The 19775-nt window shown below is 29.5% G+C and overlaps 2 protein-coding genes across 2 annotated transcripts; both read left to right on the forward strand.

Moving 5' to 3' along the window:
- The first annotated feature begins 478 nt into the window (after positions 1–478).
- Positions 479–5165, forward strand: LOC112771067 (transmembrane emp24 domain-containing protein p24delta3). Its single transcript, XM_025815655.3, has 4 exons — positions 479–1950; positions 2526–2732; positions 3150–3226; positions 4525–5165. The coding sequence occupies exons 1-4, from the start codon at positions 1735–1737 to the stop codon at positions 4667–4669; spliced, it is 645 nt and encodes a 214-aa protein (XP_025671440.1). The 5' UTR covers positions 479–1734; the 3' UTR covers positions 4670–5165.
- Positions 5166–15196: 10031 nt separating this feature from the next.
- Positions 15197–16919, forward strand: LOC112772967 (uncharacterized). The gene has a single exon (XM_025817998.3). The coding sequence runs from the start codon at positions 15427–15429 to the stop codon at positions 16405–16407; it is 981 nt and encodes a 326-aa protein (XP_025673783.1). The 5' UTR covers positions 15197–15426; the 3' UTR covers positions 16408–16919.
- The last annotated feature ends 2856 nt before the right edge of the window (positions 16920–19775 follow it).

A 19775-nucleotide genomic window follows, 5' to 3' on the forward strand; every position in this document is an offset into this window, starting at 1 on the left:
GACAAATAGAAGTGTGTTATACATGCAAGTGAAGTAAACATGAGAGGTCATTTCACTCACACTCATCCGTGACCTGTGATCTGTGTAGATCATGTTTTGTGGGGAAATTGTTGATTAGCTTGTTCATGGCTTCTTTCTGTAGTCTTGATTCTTACAATGTCTTGCTAAGTTGCCTAATGTAGCTATCCATTTCTTTATTGATCTGTCCTTTAAAGCTCTTGCTAGCATAGATTGAATCTTAAAGTCACCTTAGTTGGGATTTTGGAGGAAAAAGGCAAGGGAAGGAAACATGGATGGGAGGGCGTATAAAATTTGACACTAAAAATCTTCCATTTCCCTCCCCTCTCCTCTAGAATCCGAAATCTCTCCTCTAGAATCCGAAATCGCAAACAACCCCATCAGGGGTAAGGAATTGTGGATTTTGGAGGAGAAGGGATGGCTTGTAGTCCAACTGTCTAAGTCACTGCCGGATTCTTTTTTTTTTTTTTTCTTTAAAGATAATAGAATGTTTTGATGCACAACACATTAATTTTGGTGCATAACACACAAATTTTAGTACACAAAATTTTTTAATATTGACATTCAACCAATAAAATACGCACAATACATAAATTTTTGTGAACAACACAAAAATTTTGTTGCATAGCATAGAATTTTTTATGTGCAGCATAAAAATTTTTGAAGGATTACATACCCAAAAAATTGACTCACCCAAATAACAAAATACATTCACAACAAAAATTTGTGATATATGCAAATATTTGTGTGTTATATACAAAAAAATATATACTATACATGAAAATTTGTATGCTATATCAATAACTTTGTGTTATGTGTAAAATTTTATTTTTTATATTTTAAAAATTTATGTGTTATATCAAAAATTTTTTGTGTTTTTTAATAAAAAATTGTGTACCGCAGAAAATGCCGAAATATATATATATACATACACGTATTTTTTTTACTGAATTTTACACCAACTTAATTAGATTTAGAAAAAAAAGGATAAATAGGTTCTTGATCTTTTGATCTGCAGATATTGAAGTCCTCGATAATTTGAAAATACATTTAAGTCTGTGACTTTTTCAAAATCTGAACATATCGATCTCTCATGTTCATTTTGATTTGTCAGACTTAACGAAAAAATCAAACATGACTTCCATTGTATGAACCTGGTTGACACGAATGCACAAATGTACACGTGAAAATTTTTTTAAAATTAAACAAATTAAACTCGAAAATTAATATGTCCAAATTTTAAAAAAATAAATAAGTTAAATATATTTTAAAATTTTCACATACTTAAACGTCAGCAAATAAAAAAGTTCAGAGATGGATATGTTCTTTTCTATTATATTTATTAGAAAAAGACTTTAAGACTCGCTCCTTAATTTTGCACCCTGAACAAGTAGTGGCTGATGCATATTGATTTTGTGGCACCTCTGCTGACAAGACTCTGAATGGTTGATATGATTGGTCAATCCGAAGCCACATAAGATCCATATGCGTCACCTCGGCCTCCTACTGCCCCGTCCACCAATGTCCTTTCTTACGAACCAAAACTTCATAAACATTAACGCCTGAACTGAACTGAACCTACCCAACCAAGACCAACCATATTCAACTTTACCTCAGCCAAATACTCATAGTTCTTATATCCATACTCTCTTCCTCTGTGTCTTTCTTATAATCTGAGACCTCGTGACCAAGTCTCTAATTCAAATAAAGTCAACAATGAACTCCGGAATGACTATTATGATGCTGTTGGTGTTTTCTTGCTTGACCACACTTTTTGTTGTGCTGCCTCAAGCTGAGGCCGTGTGGTTAACAATTCCGAGTTCGGGAACTAAGTGTATCTCCGAGGAAATCCAATCAAACGTCGTCGTTTTAGCTGATTACTATGTTATTCCTGGTGAGGGTCATCACCATCTTCCTGGTATTTCTGCCAAGGTAATTTCTGTTTTTACTCTTTCTGAGACAGATTGATTCTTTTTTTCCGTGTAAACATTTTTTGAAGGTAGTCAAAGATAATCTATTATCCATCGCGTACGATGAATTTCTCACTCAAATGAATCCTAGTCAATGATAAATCATGGAAGAATAGCTGTTACCTGCTAGCGTAGTTTTAGATTAAGGTTAGGGTTACAGTTGCAGTTGCCATATGGAAAATTGGAGAAAATGTACATAAATCGAAATGACCACAATTATAGCTTCAATTTAGGGGCTGTTTCTCAATTGGGGTATTGGAGTGAGAGGGAAAAAAAAAAGCTTTTAGTATTAATTTTAACGCTGTATGACTGTAAATTATTCTTTTCCTTTCCTCTCTTCTAAAATCCCAACTTGGAAACAAGTTGCAATCAACTTTGTTGCTGAAGACAACGCAACCGCAATTTGTTAAGGACATTGAACACTGAAATTTTATAGATGTCTGATCTAGCTTGTTGCAAATGCATAGCTATTGAAGACTTGAGGTCTTTGCTGTTTTAAAATCTAAATTAATTGCTAATAATTTGTTTATTTCACAGGTAACGTCTCCTTATGGAAATAATCTTCACCAGAAAGAAAATGTGACACAAGGTCAGTTTGCATTTACAACTGCGGAAGGTGGGAATTATGTGGCGTGCTTCTGGATGGATGGTCATCATCAAGAAGGTGTATCTCTCGGCATTGAATGGAAAACTGGAATTTCGGCCAAGGATTGGGAATCTGTTGCAAAGAAAGAAAAGATTGAGGTAAGCTGAAGGAAAAAAACAAAATCCAAAATAGTTATTATTTCATTGCTAGAATGATAGGCAATTTACGTTGATCACTCATGATGTTGGAAATACATCTTGATTCCCCTCTATTTCTTCAAGCGACATCAAAGGGAAATTAGTTTTATATTTATAGGGGTGTTTTGTTTTATGTAACAAAATACAATGGTTTCAACTTTCACGTGAGTATTACCTAAATTGCAGTTGTAACCAATGTATGTTCTTAGAAATAGAGTTAAATTATGTGTTCTTATTTTTAACTGTTGGATACATAAGTAATCCTTGATAGTTTGACTTATCAAAATTGATACCGTTCATGCTCTGTTATTTCCCCTGTAATTTATAAATTTAGTATTCTAAGTTTGTAATGCTGTTATTATTTTAATTTTGTTTTAGGGTGTTGAACTTGAGCTGATGAAACTTGAGGGAGCAGTGCAAGCTATCCATCAGTATCTAATTTATTTGAAGGATAAGTAAGTCTCTTCCTCTTAAATCTTAATAGTGAATGATAGCCTCTATGTTAGGTTAGAGTTTGATTTAACCAGTTAATTTCGGCATGCATTATTCTAGGTGGGGACATGAGTTAGGAAAACTACGTTTCCTCTATAATACCTTTGAAACTAAGTTGATCAATGGTATATTTAAGTAAGCATATTGCTCATAGAAACTAACATTGTAATGCGGAAATGCAATTTTGACAATAGCACTCTATAACTCACCAAATTCATGAACCACTTTGAGGTATCTAATATTTCAAAGACCAAATTGACGTATGTATGAGCATGACGTTTCGATGACCATTTTGGACAGTAATTCTTACAATTTATTATTAGAAGTAGACTTTTGACCTTTTTAGAAAGCTGAATTTTGTGGTGGCTATTATTTTTGTTGATATGATTACTATGAAATTTTGACAATATTTAAAATGTATAGCTAAAATTGAAGTCACACACTTTCTTCCAATTTCGCTACAGTTTTTTAATTTGATCATACTTTTTCTTTTCATTTTATTTTCAAATAAAAAAAATATTGTCAAATAGTAGCAAAGTGTGATATTTATTTTGGTTATCCTTTTTAAGTCTTGTCAAAACTTCGGAACTACCATAACTTCCATATGGATAGCCATCATAGCATTCAGCTTTTAGAAATCCTTCTTAGATGTAAACTTTTTGTCTATCTGAATATCTTCCTATAAAATGAAACTTGTAAATAATAGAATCATGGAGTCTGAACCAGGCTTTTAAACAAGCAAGGGCTTAAGAAAGTTTATGCGAGATAATAGACTTTGGCTTGCCTCAGAGGATTGCAATACGGGCTAGGTTCAATTAAGCCGAAGATCAACCTAGCTCAGACTATTTTCACTCCTAGGCAACGGCAAGAATGTTGAGAAATAGATTCAAGATGGCGAGTGCTGTGTTCATGAGGCAATTTAGCTTGAAAATTTGGTTCAGCTCAAAGTTAGTTGTTAGGTTAAAAATTTGGGTAGGGTTTCTTTAATACTTTGGGTTGGCTGGAAGTGGAACTAACACTGAATTATTATAAACCTTTACAAGTATCAATTTCAACAAAACAGCTCACTCCAGAATAGTTAGCTATGTAGTTCGTTTGGTATTATTAGGCATTTAGCCCCCCTTATTGATAAAAAAATATTTTCAACAAAATTATTAATAAATTTTAAAAATTTTATGCTTTAACTACATAACTGTAACCATTATGATTGATTAATGCATGTGCATTATTGTATGACTTGCTTTCTGGGACTATTTTACAGGGAAGCAAATATGAGGCAAGTTAGTGAAAGAACAAATGCAAGAGTTGCTTGGTTTAGCATCATGTCTCTTGGTGTGTGCATCATGGCGGCGGCACTGCAGCTGTGGTACCTGAAGCGCTTCTTTCGGAAGAAGAAGCTCATATAGATATCTTAACTTTGTCATGTTATTGCTTTGTTAGGAGACTCTTGTCGTCCTTAACACAACTGTGTTCCTCCATTTTAGAGAATCTACCAGGACTAGGATTTTTCCGGCTCTGTATAGTGTCATAACACTGGCAAGTGTTACGGCTGCTCTCGATGACGGCTAGCCAGCCTGCCGGCTCAACCTGTCAACCATGCAAATACCCCTGAACCAAATATATTGGCGATCATTGAATGGCAGATCTATATCAATTCTATGTCACTAAATCTTTGATCTGTCATTACATTTAAAGATATGGATCAGGGTAGATTTGACTGCCTATTAAAAAGTTGCACTAGGATCCAATTTTCACCTCAGAGTGAGATGTGGTTTAAGAATCTCATAGTGCATGTGACTGGGTGTTTGAGTAGTGTTCTTATGACTGAAGAAAACTTTAATTACAACTAGTGTAAGCCCGGGTCAAAAATATTATTTCAATATAAAAATTTATTAGTACCTATCCATTAATATAAAAATTATATTCTAATTTATAAGTATAATTTAAATAATTAAGGTTAGTTTTTAAATTCCTAAACATTATTAAGCATATTTATAAAATACAAATACTATTATGTATCCTAATATATTGTGTGTCATTTTAAATGTTAATATTTTAGTAGAAAAATAGTGATTAATTATATTAATTAAATTATAAAATACATAAAAAAAATTATTTGTATACCAAATCTTTTTTATATTTGTATAAAAATATAATTGTTATTAATTAACTACATATTTAAATTTTTTAATTAACAAAAATAATAAATTCATATATAATTATTAAAAAAATACTAATATCGAAAACAGTATTTATTAAAAAAAGATGTACACACGGAGAGAATTAAAAAATTAATCACTTAATATATTTCTTTTAAATATTTATTATTAATAAATTCATAAATATATTTTATTTTTTATTGTAGTATGTCTTCTTTCACTAAAATTTTAAATAAAAAAAATAAATTATTATTTACCATGATAACAGTCAAACTGTATGTTTTATTTATTTATTTAATTCTTCTATAAAAAAATTCTATACAATAGTACAACAGTCAGTTGACGAAGATGGTTATTTTTCAGCGCTGTACGTTGCCGAAACAATTTGGAGCCGAGATTCTGGCATTGGCCCTTGATTTCTGAGGTTTATGCATTCAGATGTTACTATATTTTCAATGAACAAGAAATAATTCAGTTTTGGTGGGAACTAACTTGTTGATTGGAGACCATAGCTTGAGGGCCAGGGATTATACTAGTGTGTAGGCATAAGCTTGTGTCTTGAGAAATATGGGATTTGTTTTATTTGTTTTTGGGGCATCTGACATACTTGTTTGCATTTGTTTATGACAGGGAGGTTTGCTAGCTATGTCAGTCCAATCTAATAAAGGATGATGCATAAACTGATGGGGGTTCATCTTGTTGAATTCCTTGAAAGCTGGGTAACTTTTGAGGCTCTTTCATTGAGAATTTGGAAATTTCAGATTTCTTGACTGTAAGTGCTGAGCAGGTTTGCTTCTTTGAGTAGTTAGTAGCCTCTGCCTGCCTCTGACATGTATGTAAATTTGTAACTTTTGATAAGTCAAATGTTGTTTTGTGTTTGTTATACTTTGTATACTGTCATTGAAATAATATCATGCGAATTATTTGAGATTAAGTTTTGATGTAAAGATAGACAGTTGGACTACAAGCCATCCCTTCTCCTCCAAAATCCACAATTCCTTACCCCTGATGGGGTTGTTTGCGATTTCGGATTCTAGAGGAGAGGGGAGGGAAATGGAAGATTTATAGTGTCAAATTTTATACGCCCTCCCATCCATGTTTCCTTCCCTTGCCTTTTTCCTCCAAAATCCTAACTAAGGTGACTTTAAGATTCAATCTATGCTAGCAAGAGCTTTAAAGGACAGTTCAATAAAGAAATGGATAGCTACATTAGGCAACTTAGCAAGACATTGTAAGAATCAAGACAACAGAAAGAAGCCATGAATAAGCTAATCAACAATTTCCCCACAAAACATGATCTACACAGATCACAGGTCACGGATGAGTGTGAGTGAAATGACCTCTCATGTTTACTTCACTTGCATGTATAACAGACTTCTATTTGTCCCATTGTGATTGTTTGTTGGTCATATGCGATCTAGGGTGTGTTTGGCAAACACGTTGGGGAGGAGAGAAGCACGTTTGAGCTTCTTGAAAGCTTCACTTTTATATTTGGCCATTTTTATTTTCATGAACGCAGAATTGATTCTGCTTCTGAACGCACGTTCAAGAGAAGCTAAAATTTGTAGCTTCTCCGTTTCACGTTCATGGTTGCTTATTGTCTTTGGAAAATTAGGTGAAAATTTTATTTCTTTTTTACCAATCCTACCCTTCATTTTCTTCTATAAAAAGGATACCACTAACTATTACATTCACAATAATTCTTTACAGTTTTTCCTACTTCTTCATAGTTCTTAGTTACAATTTTTTTTTTCATTAAAATAGTTCAAATTTATTTTAATCACTAGCAAATTAAATATTTTAATTTTTTTATTATTTTTAATACTCATTTTCATATTTAAATTTTTATGTTTTTATTGTATTTTTTACTTATATTTTTTTATTTATATGATAAATATTTTTATATTATTTGTATAGTGTTCTGATTTCTCATGTTATGTTTTTATAAGTTTTTTTTATTATTTACTATACTATTTTTTATAGATATATTTTTTATTAAATTTTTTTAATTTTTGTTTGGCTTTGTTCATATAATTATTTATTTATTTTATTGTATTTCTTTTATTCATATGACAAATGTTGTTGACCTTTTTTTAAAGATATTTTTATTATTTTTTTTCATATAAATTCTTTTTTTTCTATCATTTCCTGCATTATATTTATGTTGTGTATGAAATTTTTTTATTTTTTATTTGATTTTATTCATACGAATTTTATTTACTTTTTATTGTATTTTTTTGTTCATATGATATATGTTGTTGATTTTATGGAATTTTTATTATTTCTTATCTGTATGATTTTTTTCTAGTTTTTGATGTACTCTATTTTTGTTTTGTATTAATTTTTTTATTTTTTATTATGACTTTATAAAATTTGTAATTATAATTATTATATACTACGTTTATTATCAAAATTTTGTATAATATAAATTATCTATGATCATATAAAAAAGGACAAAATAAATAAAAAATTAATTATAAGTAACAATAAAGCCATAAATAATGAAAATTTATAGTTCAAAATAATACTAAATTAAAGAGTACTAATAGTACTAGAAAAATTATAGAATATTTTTTTTTGTTTGATATTATAAAATTTATAGTACTCTCTTTCATTTTTTTATTGTATTTATTTTATTTATATGATAAATATTTTTTATATTATTTTTGTTAGTATTCTGATTTTGCATACATATAAAAAAATTATTTAAATTGATGTCTCTTTTAGTAATTTTTTATCTAAAAGTGATTTTGAGTAGTATAATTCAAACAATATTTGTTTTACTATAATCAATTTTGATATAAAGATTGCCAAACACAAATCAATTTTATGCAAACTCCCTTTGCAAACTGCAATCCAAACACACACTAAATCACTGTCGGATTTTTTTTTTTAAGATAATAGAATGTATTGATATAAATGGCTAAATGCACGGTAGAATAGGATAGAACATCATTTTCTTATACTTGGATGTTTTACAAGTTTAAGCAGAACAAAAGGGAAATATAATATATTAAGGTGCTTTCTATGGTGCCTAAATTTTAGACATAGAATTTAAAAATAAAAGAGTGGGTCCCATTTTATTCTATCTTTACTTTTAGGCAATTAGACACAAAAATCATAGGCACAAAAGAACTTCCCTAATATTAATCCCTCTTTGACCAATTTGGGATGACAAGTTTTGATAGTTTTGAGTGGCTCTTTCCTAAATTGCGTCCAAACACAATTCATAATTTACTTAAAATTTTGTCACTCCACTGTTTCTTGCCCATGCCACTTCCTCTTTGCCACCATTCCAAACGCTCCGGTAATCATTTTAATTTTGCGGTTAAATGTTTGTTTCATTTGGGCTTTGGCCAATCTGCGTTAATGTATAATCTTTAATATGATATATAATTGTTATTAATTTAATTCATTAATCAATAGTTTTTTACAATATATAATCATTAATATTAACTTAATAATTAAATTGCAATTACTTATTGTAATAATTATTTCTCAAATTTTAAAATGTTTATAAAGTCAATGACTACTCAAAAACTAAAACGTAATCCAATATTGCAAATTCGCATTCCGTCCTTATCCTTACATAACTGGATAGGCTATGTGATATGTCAATAAGAATAAACATAACGAATCCACCGGATTATTGATACATCATCCGATTTGTCTAAATCACATAGAATGGATTGTTTTTGTTTGCGGACATCACATTTTATCATGATAGAAAAATTTGGGGTTGAAAGATACATTATATTGGAATAAAAAGAGTCATTTTCATGAATTAATTAAATTAGTCTTATTTTCAGTTAAGAAGAAAATGGATTCACCAAACTTCCAAGAACTAACAAAATTCCATCAAGACTAGATTCATTTTTTAATTGTCTTTGAAACAGAGGCATTAATTACTCATGTGGTGCATTGCATTTTTTACTCATCTATGGAGGATTTGCTTGGAAGTCTAAATTTGCACATGGTTAAGTAGATCAGATGTCATTATAGTTTTGATCACTAGTTACACTACAAAACATATTTAATGAACCCACTGGGACCTACCACTATATGTATCGATGATCTTCACTAGGAAGTTTTAAACTTTTGAGTAACAAAATGACGAAATATATAAAAATTTTGGTCAAGCATTTAGGTCCCTTTCTTTTTGGGTTTGAACTATTTTTAGTATTGGATTATTAAGTAATCTTACTTGGGGTTGAATTAGCTTATTATCAAGAAATAAAGTTTCCTACCTCAGCACTATTTTAAATTTTTCCAGTTTACAAAAAATTTGAAATTTTCTTTCTTATCAAGAATAAGCATAAAAAATAAGAACTGCTTTGAACAGTTAAACCACAATAGTTTAATTCAGTCTACCAATTATTCCAATAGAAAAGAATATATAATATGTTAAATAGTTAGTTGTAAGAGGACATCTTAGTAACAGTTAAAGTAGTTAAGATTGATTTTCTTATCATGATCACAAATTACAAGTAGCACAAGAATAATTTCAATTGTACTCTTTATTGGTTTACACAGCAATGGAAGGTATTGATTTGATTTCCTTTATAGATTTTGTGTGATTTCTTGTTCCCCTATCAGAAGTCATAGTTAGTAAGTAGTAACCAAGTCATGTTCCTACAAGCTTATATCTCAAGCTAGCCTTGTTTATTTTTGAAGGAAAACACTTTGCATTATTGCCAAAAGTAGAAAAAGTTCGTTTCTTCTGTTGTTAACTTTTATATATTAATTGCTTATTGCATTAAAACGGTATATAGGTAAAATGCTAATTAAACAGCCAAAGTTTTTATCAAAAATAAAATAAAATGTCTCTCTTAATAGTTAATACCCCGGCCAATGAGCACTTTGTTTATTATCTATATAGTCAGGTATGTAGCCCATGATATTTGCACTGAATACAATACAAAAAAGTTCACATAAATTAAATTGTCAAATCCCACGTGACATAATATAATAAATCAATATTGTATGTCTAAGCAAGCAACACCCAAAATTGCATCCTATATTCAGTGATGAATTTTATGTAGTACACCAAACGAACAAGTTCTTGCTCCAATGATTTTTATAAGATAGCTTGCTGTACATATATTAGGACAAGCATAAATTTAAAAGCCGTTCATGAATTAAAACTATAATAGTACTATTTTATTTTTTTTAATGAAACAAATTTTGGAGGATTTAATTTCTTATGTGCATAATCATATAATACTATGTGCGCAATTATGGGCACTGGCACATGAAACCCTAGTTCACATGGAAAGGGCAGTGGTTCTTTTAAGAGATCCAATAACTACCAACTTAGGTTCAACCTTCTAGAGACATATAAATTCTCCATTATTACTCCCTTCACCTCCACCCCCCACATTGCACTAGTTTTATTTAAAGCAATGTTGGAATTTGGAAACCCCATCATGTGGTTTGGAATTAATAAACATAGTTTTAGTAGGGCCACTTGACCATAGTTTAAACATTCATGTAGTGTTAATAATTATGATGAAGATATTACTATTTGTAAGACGCTATTTTTCATTGTTCTCTTACTTCTTAATTACTATGATGCTTCAAAATTATTGTATTAATTTCAGGGTACATAAGATAACGAAAATGTTTGGTAACCAAAGAAAATCAGCAAAAAACAACCATAACTTACCTTATTAATTGTCGCAACAATTAATGAATGCTAAATAAGGTAAGTTCTGACTGTTTTCTTTGTTTACCTAGCATTACTCAAAGATAATAATTAAGGATTTAGATCTTTTAATAATATAACCCTTATTAGTGAGAGAGAATGCGCCAAAAAAAACTCTTCTCAATTAATAAAAATTATACTCCTGTCAAAAGAGGACAAATAATGGACATCCTGTCATTCGTTTTGCAGCATGTATGTATGTATTCATTCAATATATATATATATATATATATATATATATATATATATATATATATATATATATATATATCGACAGAAACTCAGGTGTAATTAATTTTATGTGAAGTTAATAAATGAGAGTTGTTAAATAATTTAATAAGTTTAACTAAATTATCATCTTACCACTCTCAGTTATCAACTTTATATGAAGTTAACTGCATCTGAGTTTTCGACATATAAATATACATAAAGAGAAGATGAAGAAGAGTTGACCATGATTTGTTTGTCTTTATCATTCTCTCATCTGCTTGCAACTTGTTAGAATGCATATGGATTACGTATTTAATATTGTTGTTGGATCAAGTATAATGTAACACAGCACTTTGATGTTTGAATTTTCCAAAATCTCCAGTGGACCTTGTTTATTTTATTAAGGTTTGGGAATAAAAATAAAAATAAAATGGTATTAGGTCAAGAATTGGCCACCTTTTCTAAAGCATATTAAATATGGTTTACAATTATATATAAATAAAAGTGTGCAATAAACATATAAATATCCCACTAATTTTAGTACAATTCAAAGGGCGAAGCCAAGTCCAAGGTTTTAGTACTAATTAATTTTAGTGTTTGTGGGCATGTTAATATAAGACCTTCAACTTTAGTAATATATAGTTGACACGAGTTAATGTGTCATGTTATCACGTTAATTAGAATTGAAATGTAAGTACATATCTCTTATATCACGTTGATGTACTATGCTTAGTGCGTACCTAATAAGAATCACTAAAAAATAAATCATATTTATGCAAATTCTTGCAAGTAATAATAGTTGCCGCCATGGGTTTTCGTTTTTGAAGAGAATTTCTTGGCGTTACATAAGGTCAAGACACAAGAATTTCATTTTCGGCAAGATTCCTCATCTCTTTTAAATTGTCGTACTATACCCTCACGCTTATGTTAGTTCTGTATGTATATATCATCCTTTGGAATCTTTGTTCAATTAACCTTAAGGAAAATTTTAAAGTATACTGTATACCGGACCGTTGATCTTAATTATAAAAAATATATATAATATATATAATTAAGATCAACAATTAAAAATTACTAAAACTCCGGCATATTGGTATACTTGAAAACTTTTCTAACCTTAAATTAGGGGGTCAAAAGAGATAAAGAAGAAACAATGGGACCCAACTCGCTCTAGCTAGCTAGGAATGAGAAAAAAAATTGAAAAGGAAAAATAGATTATATATAATATATGTAGAAAATTAAGGTTAGTTAGAGAAAAAGTTAAGTATATAAGAAACATACATGTATCATAGTTTGTTAATAATGAGATACAGGTAGATTTGATTCATGAATCCCTACCATGGATCTTTTTGGTCTGTACTACTAATTATGTGCTAACTACCACCATTTATAAGGAATAGGATGAATTGACAAAAAGCTAAGTAGGAAAGGGATATAAAACCTTAACTTTGGCGATTCCAGCTAGCTAGCTAGGTTGATGTGCAAAGTTGTGAACAGATTATTAATTCTATGGATTATAAACTAAAATTCACTTAACATTGCTCACCAATCAACTTTTCAGTTTGAGTTAGCATATATTGCAATAGAGCATCGGTAGAAACTCAGGTGTAGTCGACTTTACGTGAAGTTGATATTTGAGAACCGTTAGATAATTTGACTGATTTGACTAAATTTTTATCTAACAGCTCTCAGATATCAACTTCACGTAAAGTCGACTTCACATGAATTTTCTCGTAGAGCATAACTAATTAATAACCAAGTTGTCTCATTTAGTCGTATAAATCACTATGACTTACTTTGATTATCAAACTTTTGGTTGCATTGTAGGTCCAATTTATCAACTTTTAGCCTCTCAATTTTAATAATATTACTAGCTTAGGCACAATTTGATAATTGTCTTAGAATAGAAAAAATAAATTATAAAAACACTTACTCAAAATCTCAAATACCTATTACCTAAATTATAGCCTTGTAGTTTCAAGTTTGATTGTGTAGGTCCAGTTATATACAAAGAACGGTTACGTTTCTCATAAGCAAGCAAGCTTGAATATAATGTTGGATTATTCATATTAAGAAGTGTGTTTATGTGATGACCAGATCTGCTCGGGTCCATAACCCAAAAAAACATGCCCTATACTTAACACAGAGAATAATGAATTATGAATCATGATGCCCCTTATTATTATGCCTTGTTTCATGTTATGTATGTCTATATATATATATATATATATATATATATATATATATATATATATATATATATATATATATAACATTCATCATTCACTATCTCATTTATGCGACTTATTACACAACATAGAGAATTCAGAAATTCATTATGAGAAATGTTATTTGTACACCAAAATCAGCCATTAAAATCAGCCACTAATATATTTGTGTATAAATATATATATGATTTAATTTATTTTTAAAGTGTATTTATATTTCAGTATATATTTTATATTGGTGGCTGATTTTGGTGTACACGTAGCATAACCCATTAATTATATATGTTCTATCTACTTTAACTTGGTGGGGGAAGGGAAGTTGTGAGGGATATAGAAATGGGAAGTTGTCTATTGACCCAAGGTTTTAATAATAATTCTTCATGGGGTTGTATTGATTCAATGCTTTTTCTTTTTCCAAATGCACATGATATCATATACTACTATTACTATCTTTGACAGTTAAAGTAAAGTTAGGAAAATTCAGAAGAAGAAGCCCTTATTAATATTACCATGTCTTAGCTCATATTGTGATTTTCCTTCTTCATGAAATTTACTGCTTTTAATCATAGATGTTTTGGGAGTAGGAATTGGTAGGTTTACAGTCCAAATTTATTTTGTGGGCCAACTTTCACCATCACACACATTCATAATCATAGTATTCCCATTGCACTTGTTTCTTGGTTATATGTTAAGAAAAGAAGAATAATAATTCAATTTTATTCTAGCTAAAAAAAAACATAAATCATCTTCTTCTATCATGTTCGGTGTTCAATGGTCTCTTTGGGGATCTGATCTCCCAATTCAACTAAGAGAAATATCATTATTATAGTACTATCTAACCTTAAACATTAATGACAAATTAAATAAATATTCCATCATTCCCAGCACTTTCTTGTTATTAAAACTTGGTTTGGTAAAATATTTAATTTTTAATATAAAAACTAATTTTTAAAAGATAAATTTTTAAGTTATAATATTTATATTTAATAAATTAAATTAAAAATAATTTTCAATAAACACAAGTAATATAAATACATTTAGTAAAATAATTTTTAAAATTTAAAAATGCTATAGACATTAATATAAGAATTAAATTTTAATATTAATTAATTAATATACGAAATTATATTAAATTTTTTAGTTTTGATGAGTATAAATCATTTTTAAAAAATTCTACTTTAAGCATTTTGAAAAATACATCTATTGTTTTACAGTTATAAATACAAATACATATTTTTTTTTTATTTACCAAATGCAAAATAAAAAATTTGTACATTTCAAAAACAAACATTTCTCTTCAAAAATTTTATGAAACCAAGCCTAATTGTGATTAGTAGTACTCCATACTCACCGAACACAAAGTGCACAAGTTAAAGCAAAATATATTATATGATCATGTCACAAAACTGTGCTGAAATTTAGGGTGGGAGGAGGGAGGATCCATCAATATATATGTATCCTTTTTAGGTAAGACTTTTTTGCTTTATCAACTTTTAAATTCTTGTATTAACTGGCATAACTGATTTTAAAAAGCACACGCCACCTAGGTATCTGCCTCAACCTCCTCTTCTTTTTTAATAATATAGAGGTATATAAGTAAAGGGTATACTATATGGTAAGAAGCATATATAATATATATTATATTAAATTGAAATTAAATGGTAATGGTCCTTTGTGACAGCACTATTCTTCTTCTTCTTCTTTTCCTCTGAGTTTTCCCCTTCACAATTCCAAAGACACATGCAAATGAATCAATCACCTCATTATGATTCCTTCATAGAACCCATAAACAAAAACTACCCATTATCCATTTCACCAAAAAGTTCAGATCTTTAAACAAAACTTACCAAAAGAACAAGAAAATGAGGGACATAATGTCATGTTTTAGTGAGAACGCAGTGAATGTGAGACAACAAGCTTCATGTTCTAGCTACTCATCATCAAGCAACGCTTGCATCAATCCAAGCCTCACACCTTCAACAAGAAACTCAGTTTCCTCTGTTTACAGATCAACACTCTCCAACAAGCACCAGATTCTGATGATCACAGTCACATGGTGCAAGAGCTTCTCCAATCAAGGACTCACTATAAGCTTTGGAACACAAGATCCACCATCACCACCTTTCAGGCTCAACACCAATTCAAGGTTCTTCAGGAAGAAGAAAGGAAGCAAATTGATGGTTGAATCTTCCAATCATGAGTCAAGAATTGAAGTCTTCTGGGATCTTTCCAATGCTAAATACGACACTGGACCTGAACCGGTTGATGGTTTCTATGTTGCGGTTGTTGTTGGTTTGGAAATAGCACTGATCATTGGTCACATAGCAGAAGAATCAGTTACCAAGAAGCTAAAAGCCATGGCAGCAACAAGTTCGGGTAAATTCTCATTGTTATCAAGAAGAGAGCATTGTTCAGGTAACACACTTTACACCACAAAGGCTCAGTTCTGTGAAAATGGAACGTGGCATGATATCATGATAAGGTGCAGTGGTGGAAATGGAAATGAAGGGTTGTTAAAGTCTTCTTCGTCTTCGTCGTCGCCGCCGCCGGCTCTGATGGTTTGCATTGATAAGAAGACAGTGATCCGTGTGAAGAGGCTTCAGTGGAATTTCAGGGGAAATCAAACAATTTTTGTTGATGGTTTGCTGGTTGATTTACTTTGGGATGTTCATAACTGGTTCTTCAATCCTTCTTCTTCTTCTTCTTCTTCTGGGTATGCAGTGTTCATGTTCAGAACAAGGAGTGGTTTGGATAGCAGATTGTGGCTGCAAGAGAAGCCTTCACTCAAAGATAAAGATGCTCTTGAATTCTCATTCCTCATCTATGCTTGTAAGACTGCATAAAAATGGAACTTGTTCATCTCACTCCTTATTTTTCTTTTTACTAAATGTTTTAAGACAGAAAATATAAAAATACTGAGATAATAGAGACAAAGATACACTCACTGATTGAGTGCCTTTGTCCCACTGTTTCTAGCTTTGGTTGGAAAATTTTGTTTTCCGAAAAAAGAAAAATTTATTTTGTTTATTCTGTATGTTTCTTCTCTACATAGTATCTCATAATATCTTTATATTTCTTTCTGTTCTTACAGAATTACTAAAGAGGCCTTTGTACTTGCTTTAGGTCCTCTTCTTTCTTTTCTTCTTGTAAGGATATATATTGATTCATTTCCTATATCATAGGAAACAGAAAGAAAATATTTTTAGAATTGTAGAAATGTTGAGTCATGAGGCTTATCAAGACAGAACAATTTATCTGTGTAATTTGTGTGATACTGTGTCCTCTCTTTTTTTTTTACTAAAACAAGTTTGGATTCAAGACATGGATTATTGATGAAGATTTTCTTAAAGGGAAATTTAAATTTCGGTTTGCTTCTTAGCTTACTTGCATTTTATCCCTTTATAGTAGTAATAGTAGTAAAGAATAAAGTTAAGAATTTTATCATCTGAACAATATCTGGACCACATTATTCTCCTATGCTCCTACAAATACAAATTTTGTTATGTAGCTAAAAGATAAACCTCTTCATCATAACCATTATTAATGAAGACTATGATTTAATTTTGATTTGCTTAATGCTCAAGCTTATTGCAGTTTAATTATGTGCTCTTAAGGATGAAGTATGAAGTAGTTTAAGATTAAGCTTGGTTGGGGTCACTTTCATTTGATATCAAAATCATTGGAAGCAGCTTCTTCAACGTTTTAAATAATGTTATTGTCTTTACTTGGGGAGAGTGGTGCTGGAACCTCTTATTACCAATATGGTCTATTCTTCATTTCTTCTTCTTTTTCTGTCCTTAGACCCATTGACAGGTATTTGTAACACCATGGTCCCTGCAATATGGTAAAACAATCATTACAAGCACTCTTATTTCCATATGGTAAAACAATTTTTATCATGTTCGTCCCTTTGAAGCGATGGTTTTTATAGTTATTTATACATATAAATTAATTTTAATCGTGTTCTAATAATTTAAAGTACATACAAATATTTATAGCTATGAGCCTATGATAAATAATTAATAACATTGTCCGGTAGCTGCTTGATTCTGGTATCTTATTTTATGTCCTTTCACTGAATTCAAATTTATTCTTTACTTCAGACTTCAAAGGATGTTTTCTATGCTTTGCAAGTTAGTATGATCATACGATAAGGGTAACCGGTAATCGACTTTATATTTGAATTAGAGAAAAACTCAAAACGGCCCTAAATTACCTTGAAAGAAAACGAGGCTCTTGACAAAAAAAATTCAATCCAATCCCCAATTACGTTGAAAGGACAACGAAGTTCTTGTGCTAAAAAAAGTCAATGTTGTTTTTTTTGGCACAGGAGCTAATCTGTCCTAAAAGAAAAGATCAGAAGCCGAATTGAGTATTTTTTCCCCTCTCGAGATAATTGTCGAAAATCGGATGAGATATTCACTCTTTAAATTATGCATTTTTCCCCTCTCGCATATAAATTTATCATGTCAATATACATGGAAGAATTCATTTTTACGCTTATACAGCTAGGATATTTACTTATATAAAAAATATATAAAGTATTTTTTCATTTTTTAAATAAAAGCCTGCATAGTAATTTAAGTTATAAAAATTTTACAAAATTAATTAAATTTAAAATTTAACTTTTTTTAATATTAAAAATAATAAAATCAATAAATAATAATTTTATTTGTTTTTAAATAAAGTATAACAATTTTTTATGTTAAAACTTATTTTATTTTCTTATATTACGGTATTATTTTATTTTTTTGGACTTAGATGTTGAAATTTAATTAATATATTATTTTAGAATTTGTGAATGTTATTTTAATGTACTATATATATTATTTTTATTTTTTCAACTTTTTAAAAAAGTTTTCTATTAAAAATTTTTATAAAAATATGAAGAAATAGGGAATGGGAATCTCCGTAGGGATGGCTGGAAAACGGGAAATGGAGAATGAAGTAATTAGTAATTACCAACATTAATTGTTAATTTTATTAATTAATCAAGAAATGTAGAAATAATACTTAACATATTCATTCATATATCAAATAGAGTTAATATCCAGGTGAAATGATAAATTATTAGAGAAATCTTTAAAATTTTTGCGAATCAAATAAAATAAATTTTAAAATACTTTTAAGAACATGCCACATTATTTATACTATTAATTGAAGAAATCTGATTTTAATAATAAATAATAGATAATAAATTATTTAGACAAATCAAAATATTTTAAGAATAATACTAATATCTTAGTAACAAAATAATTATGAATTTTCTGCTACTTATTTTTTTTACACACATATTTTTTCTTTTTAAGAATTAAAAGAATTTTACATGGTCATTTAATTAAATTTTGTGTTTAAATAATTTTTCTAAATATTAAATTTAAAAATAAATTATTTTTATTAGACAATATGTAATTATTTGTTTGTGTATAATTTTTTTACACGTGTAAACAAATTGTTATTATTTTTTAATCTGGAACTACAAGTAAATAGCTTTGATAGGCACTACTATATGTAATTTACTAATTTTACGTTGTTATGACATAATATAGGAAGAATTTTAAGTGTACCGTATACTGGTGTTTCAGTTATTTTAATCGTTGATCTGAATTATAAAAAAATATATATAATATATATTAATTAAAACCAACGGTTAAAATAATTTGGAGACTTGAAATTTTTTCCACATAATATACTGCTAGTGTTTTTTTTGGTTGAGAATATACTGCTAGTCTTACTATGCAGCTTCTTTCTTTAGGGCCTAGGCCCAATATCATAAAAAAGTATGGAACGGAGCCCGACCGAAAATATTAGTTTGAATTTGGGCAACCATGAGACCTAGTATGAGGCATTACGTACCTAACTTTGTTATCCATAAACTGCAAGAATGTATTATGGTTGGCATTATACTCGTCGGTGGTTATTTCTTTTTATCCTCTAATTTGTCAGGATAAGGTTAAGGATTAATCTGTTCAAAATTAAAACTCTATTTAGTATTTAAAGGTTTATCTTTGGCTAATAAATTACTGTATATACAAAGTGAAATTCAAACTACCATACTTACTTAAACTGATTAGTGAACTAACACTAGTCCAACCCAATTTGATTCTCATGAGTAGTAATTAGATCACTATTAATAATAATGGGCTTGAATTTCATGTGGCAACAATCATATAATTCACCCTATCATGATGACATGGTAACATGGAAAATT

The sequence above is a fragment of the Arachis hypogaea genome, chromosome 18 (genome assembly GCF_003086295.3).
Source record: "Arachis hypogaea cultivar Tifrunner chromosome 18, arahy.Tifrunner.gnm2.J5K5, whole genome shotgun sequence".
Taxonomy (NCBI): domain Eukaryota; kingdom Viridiplantae; phylum Streptophyta; class Magnoliopsida; order Fabales; family Fabaceae; genus Arachis; species Arachis hypogaea.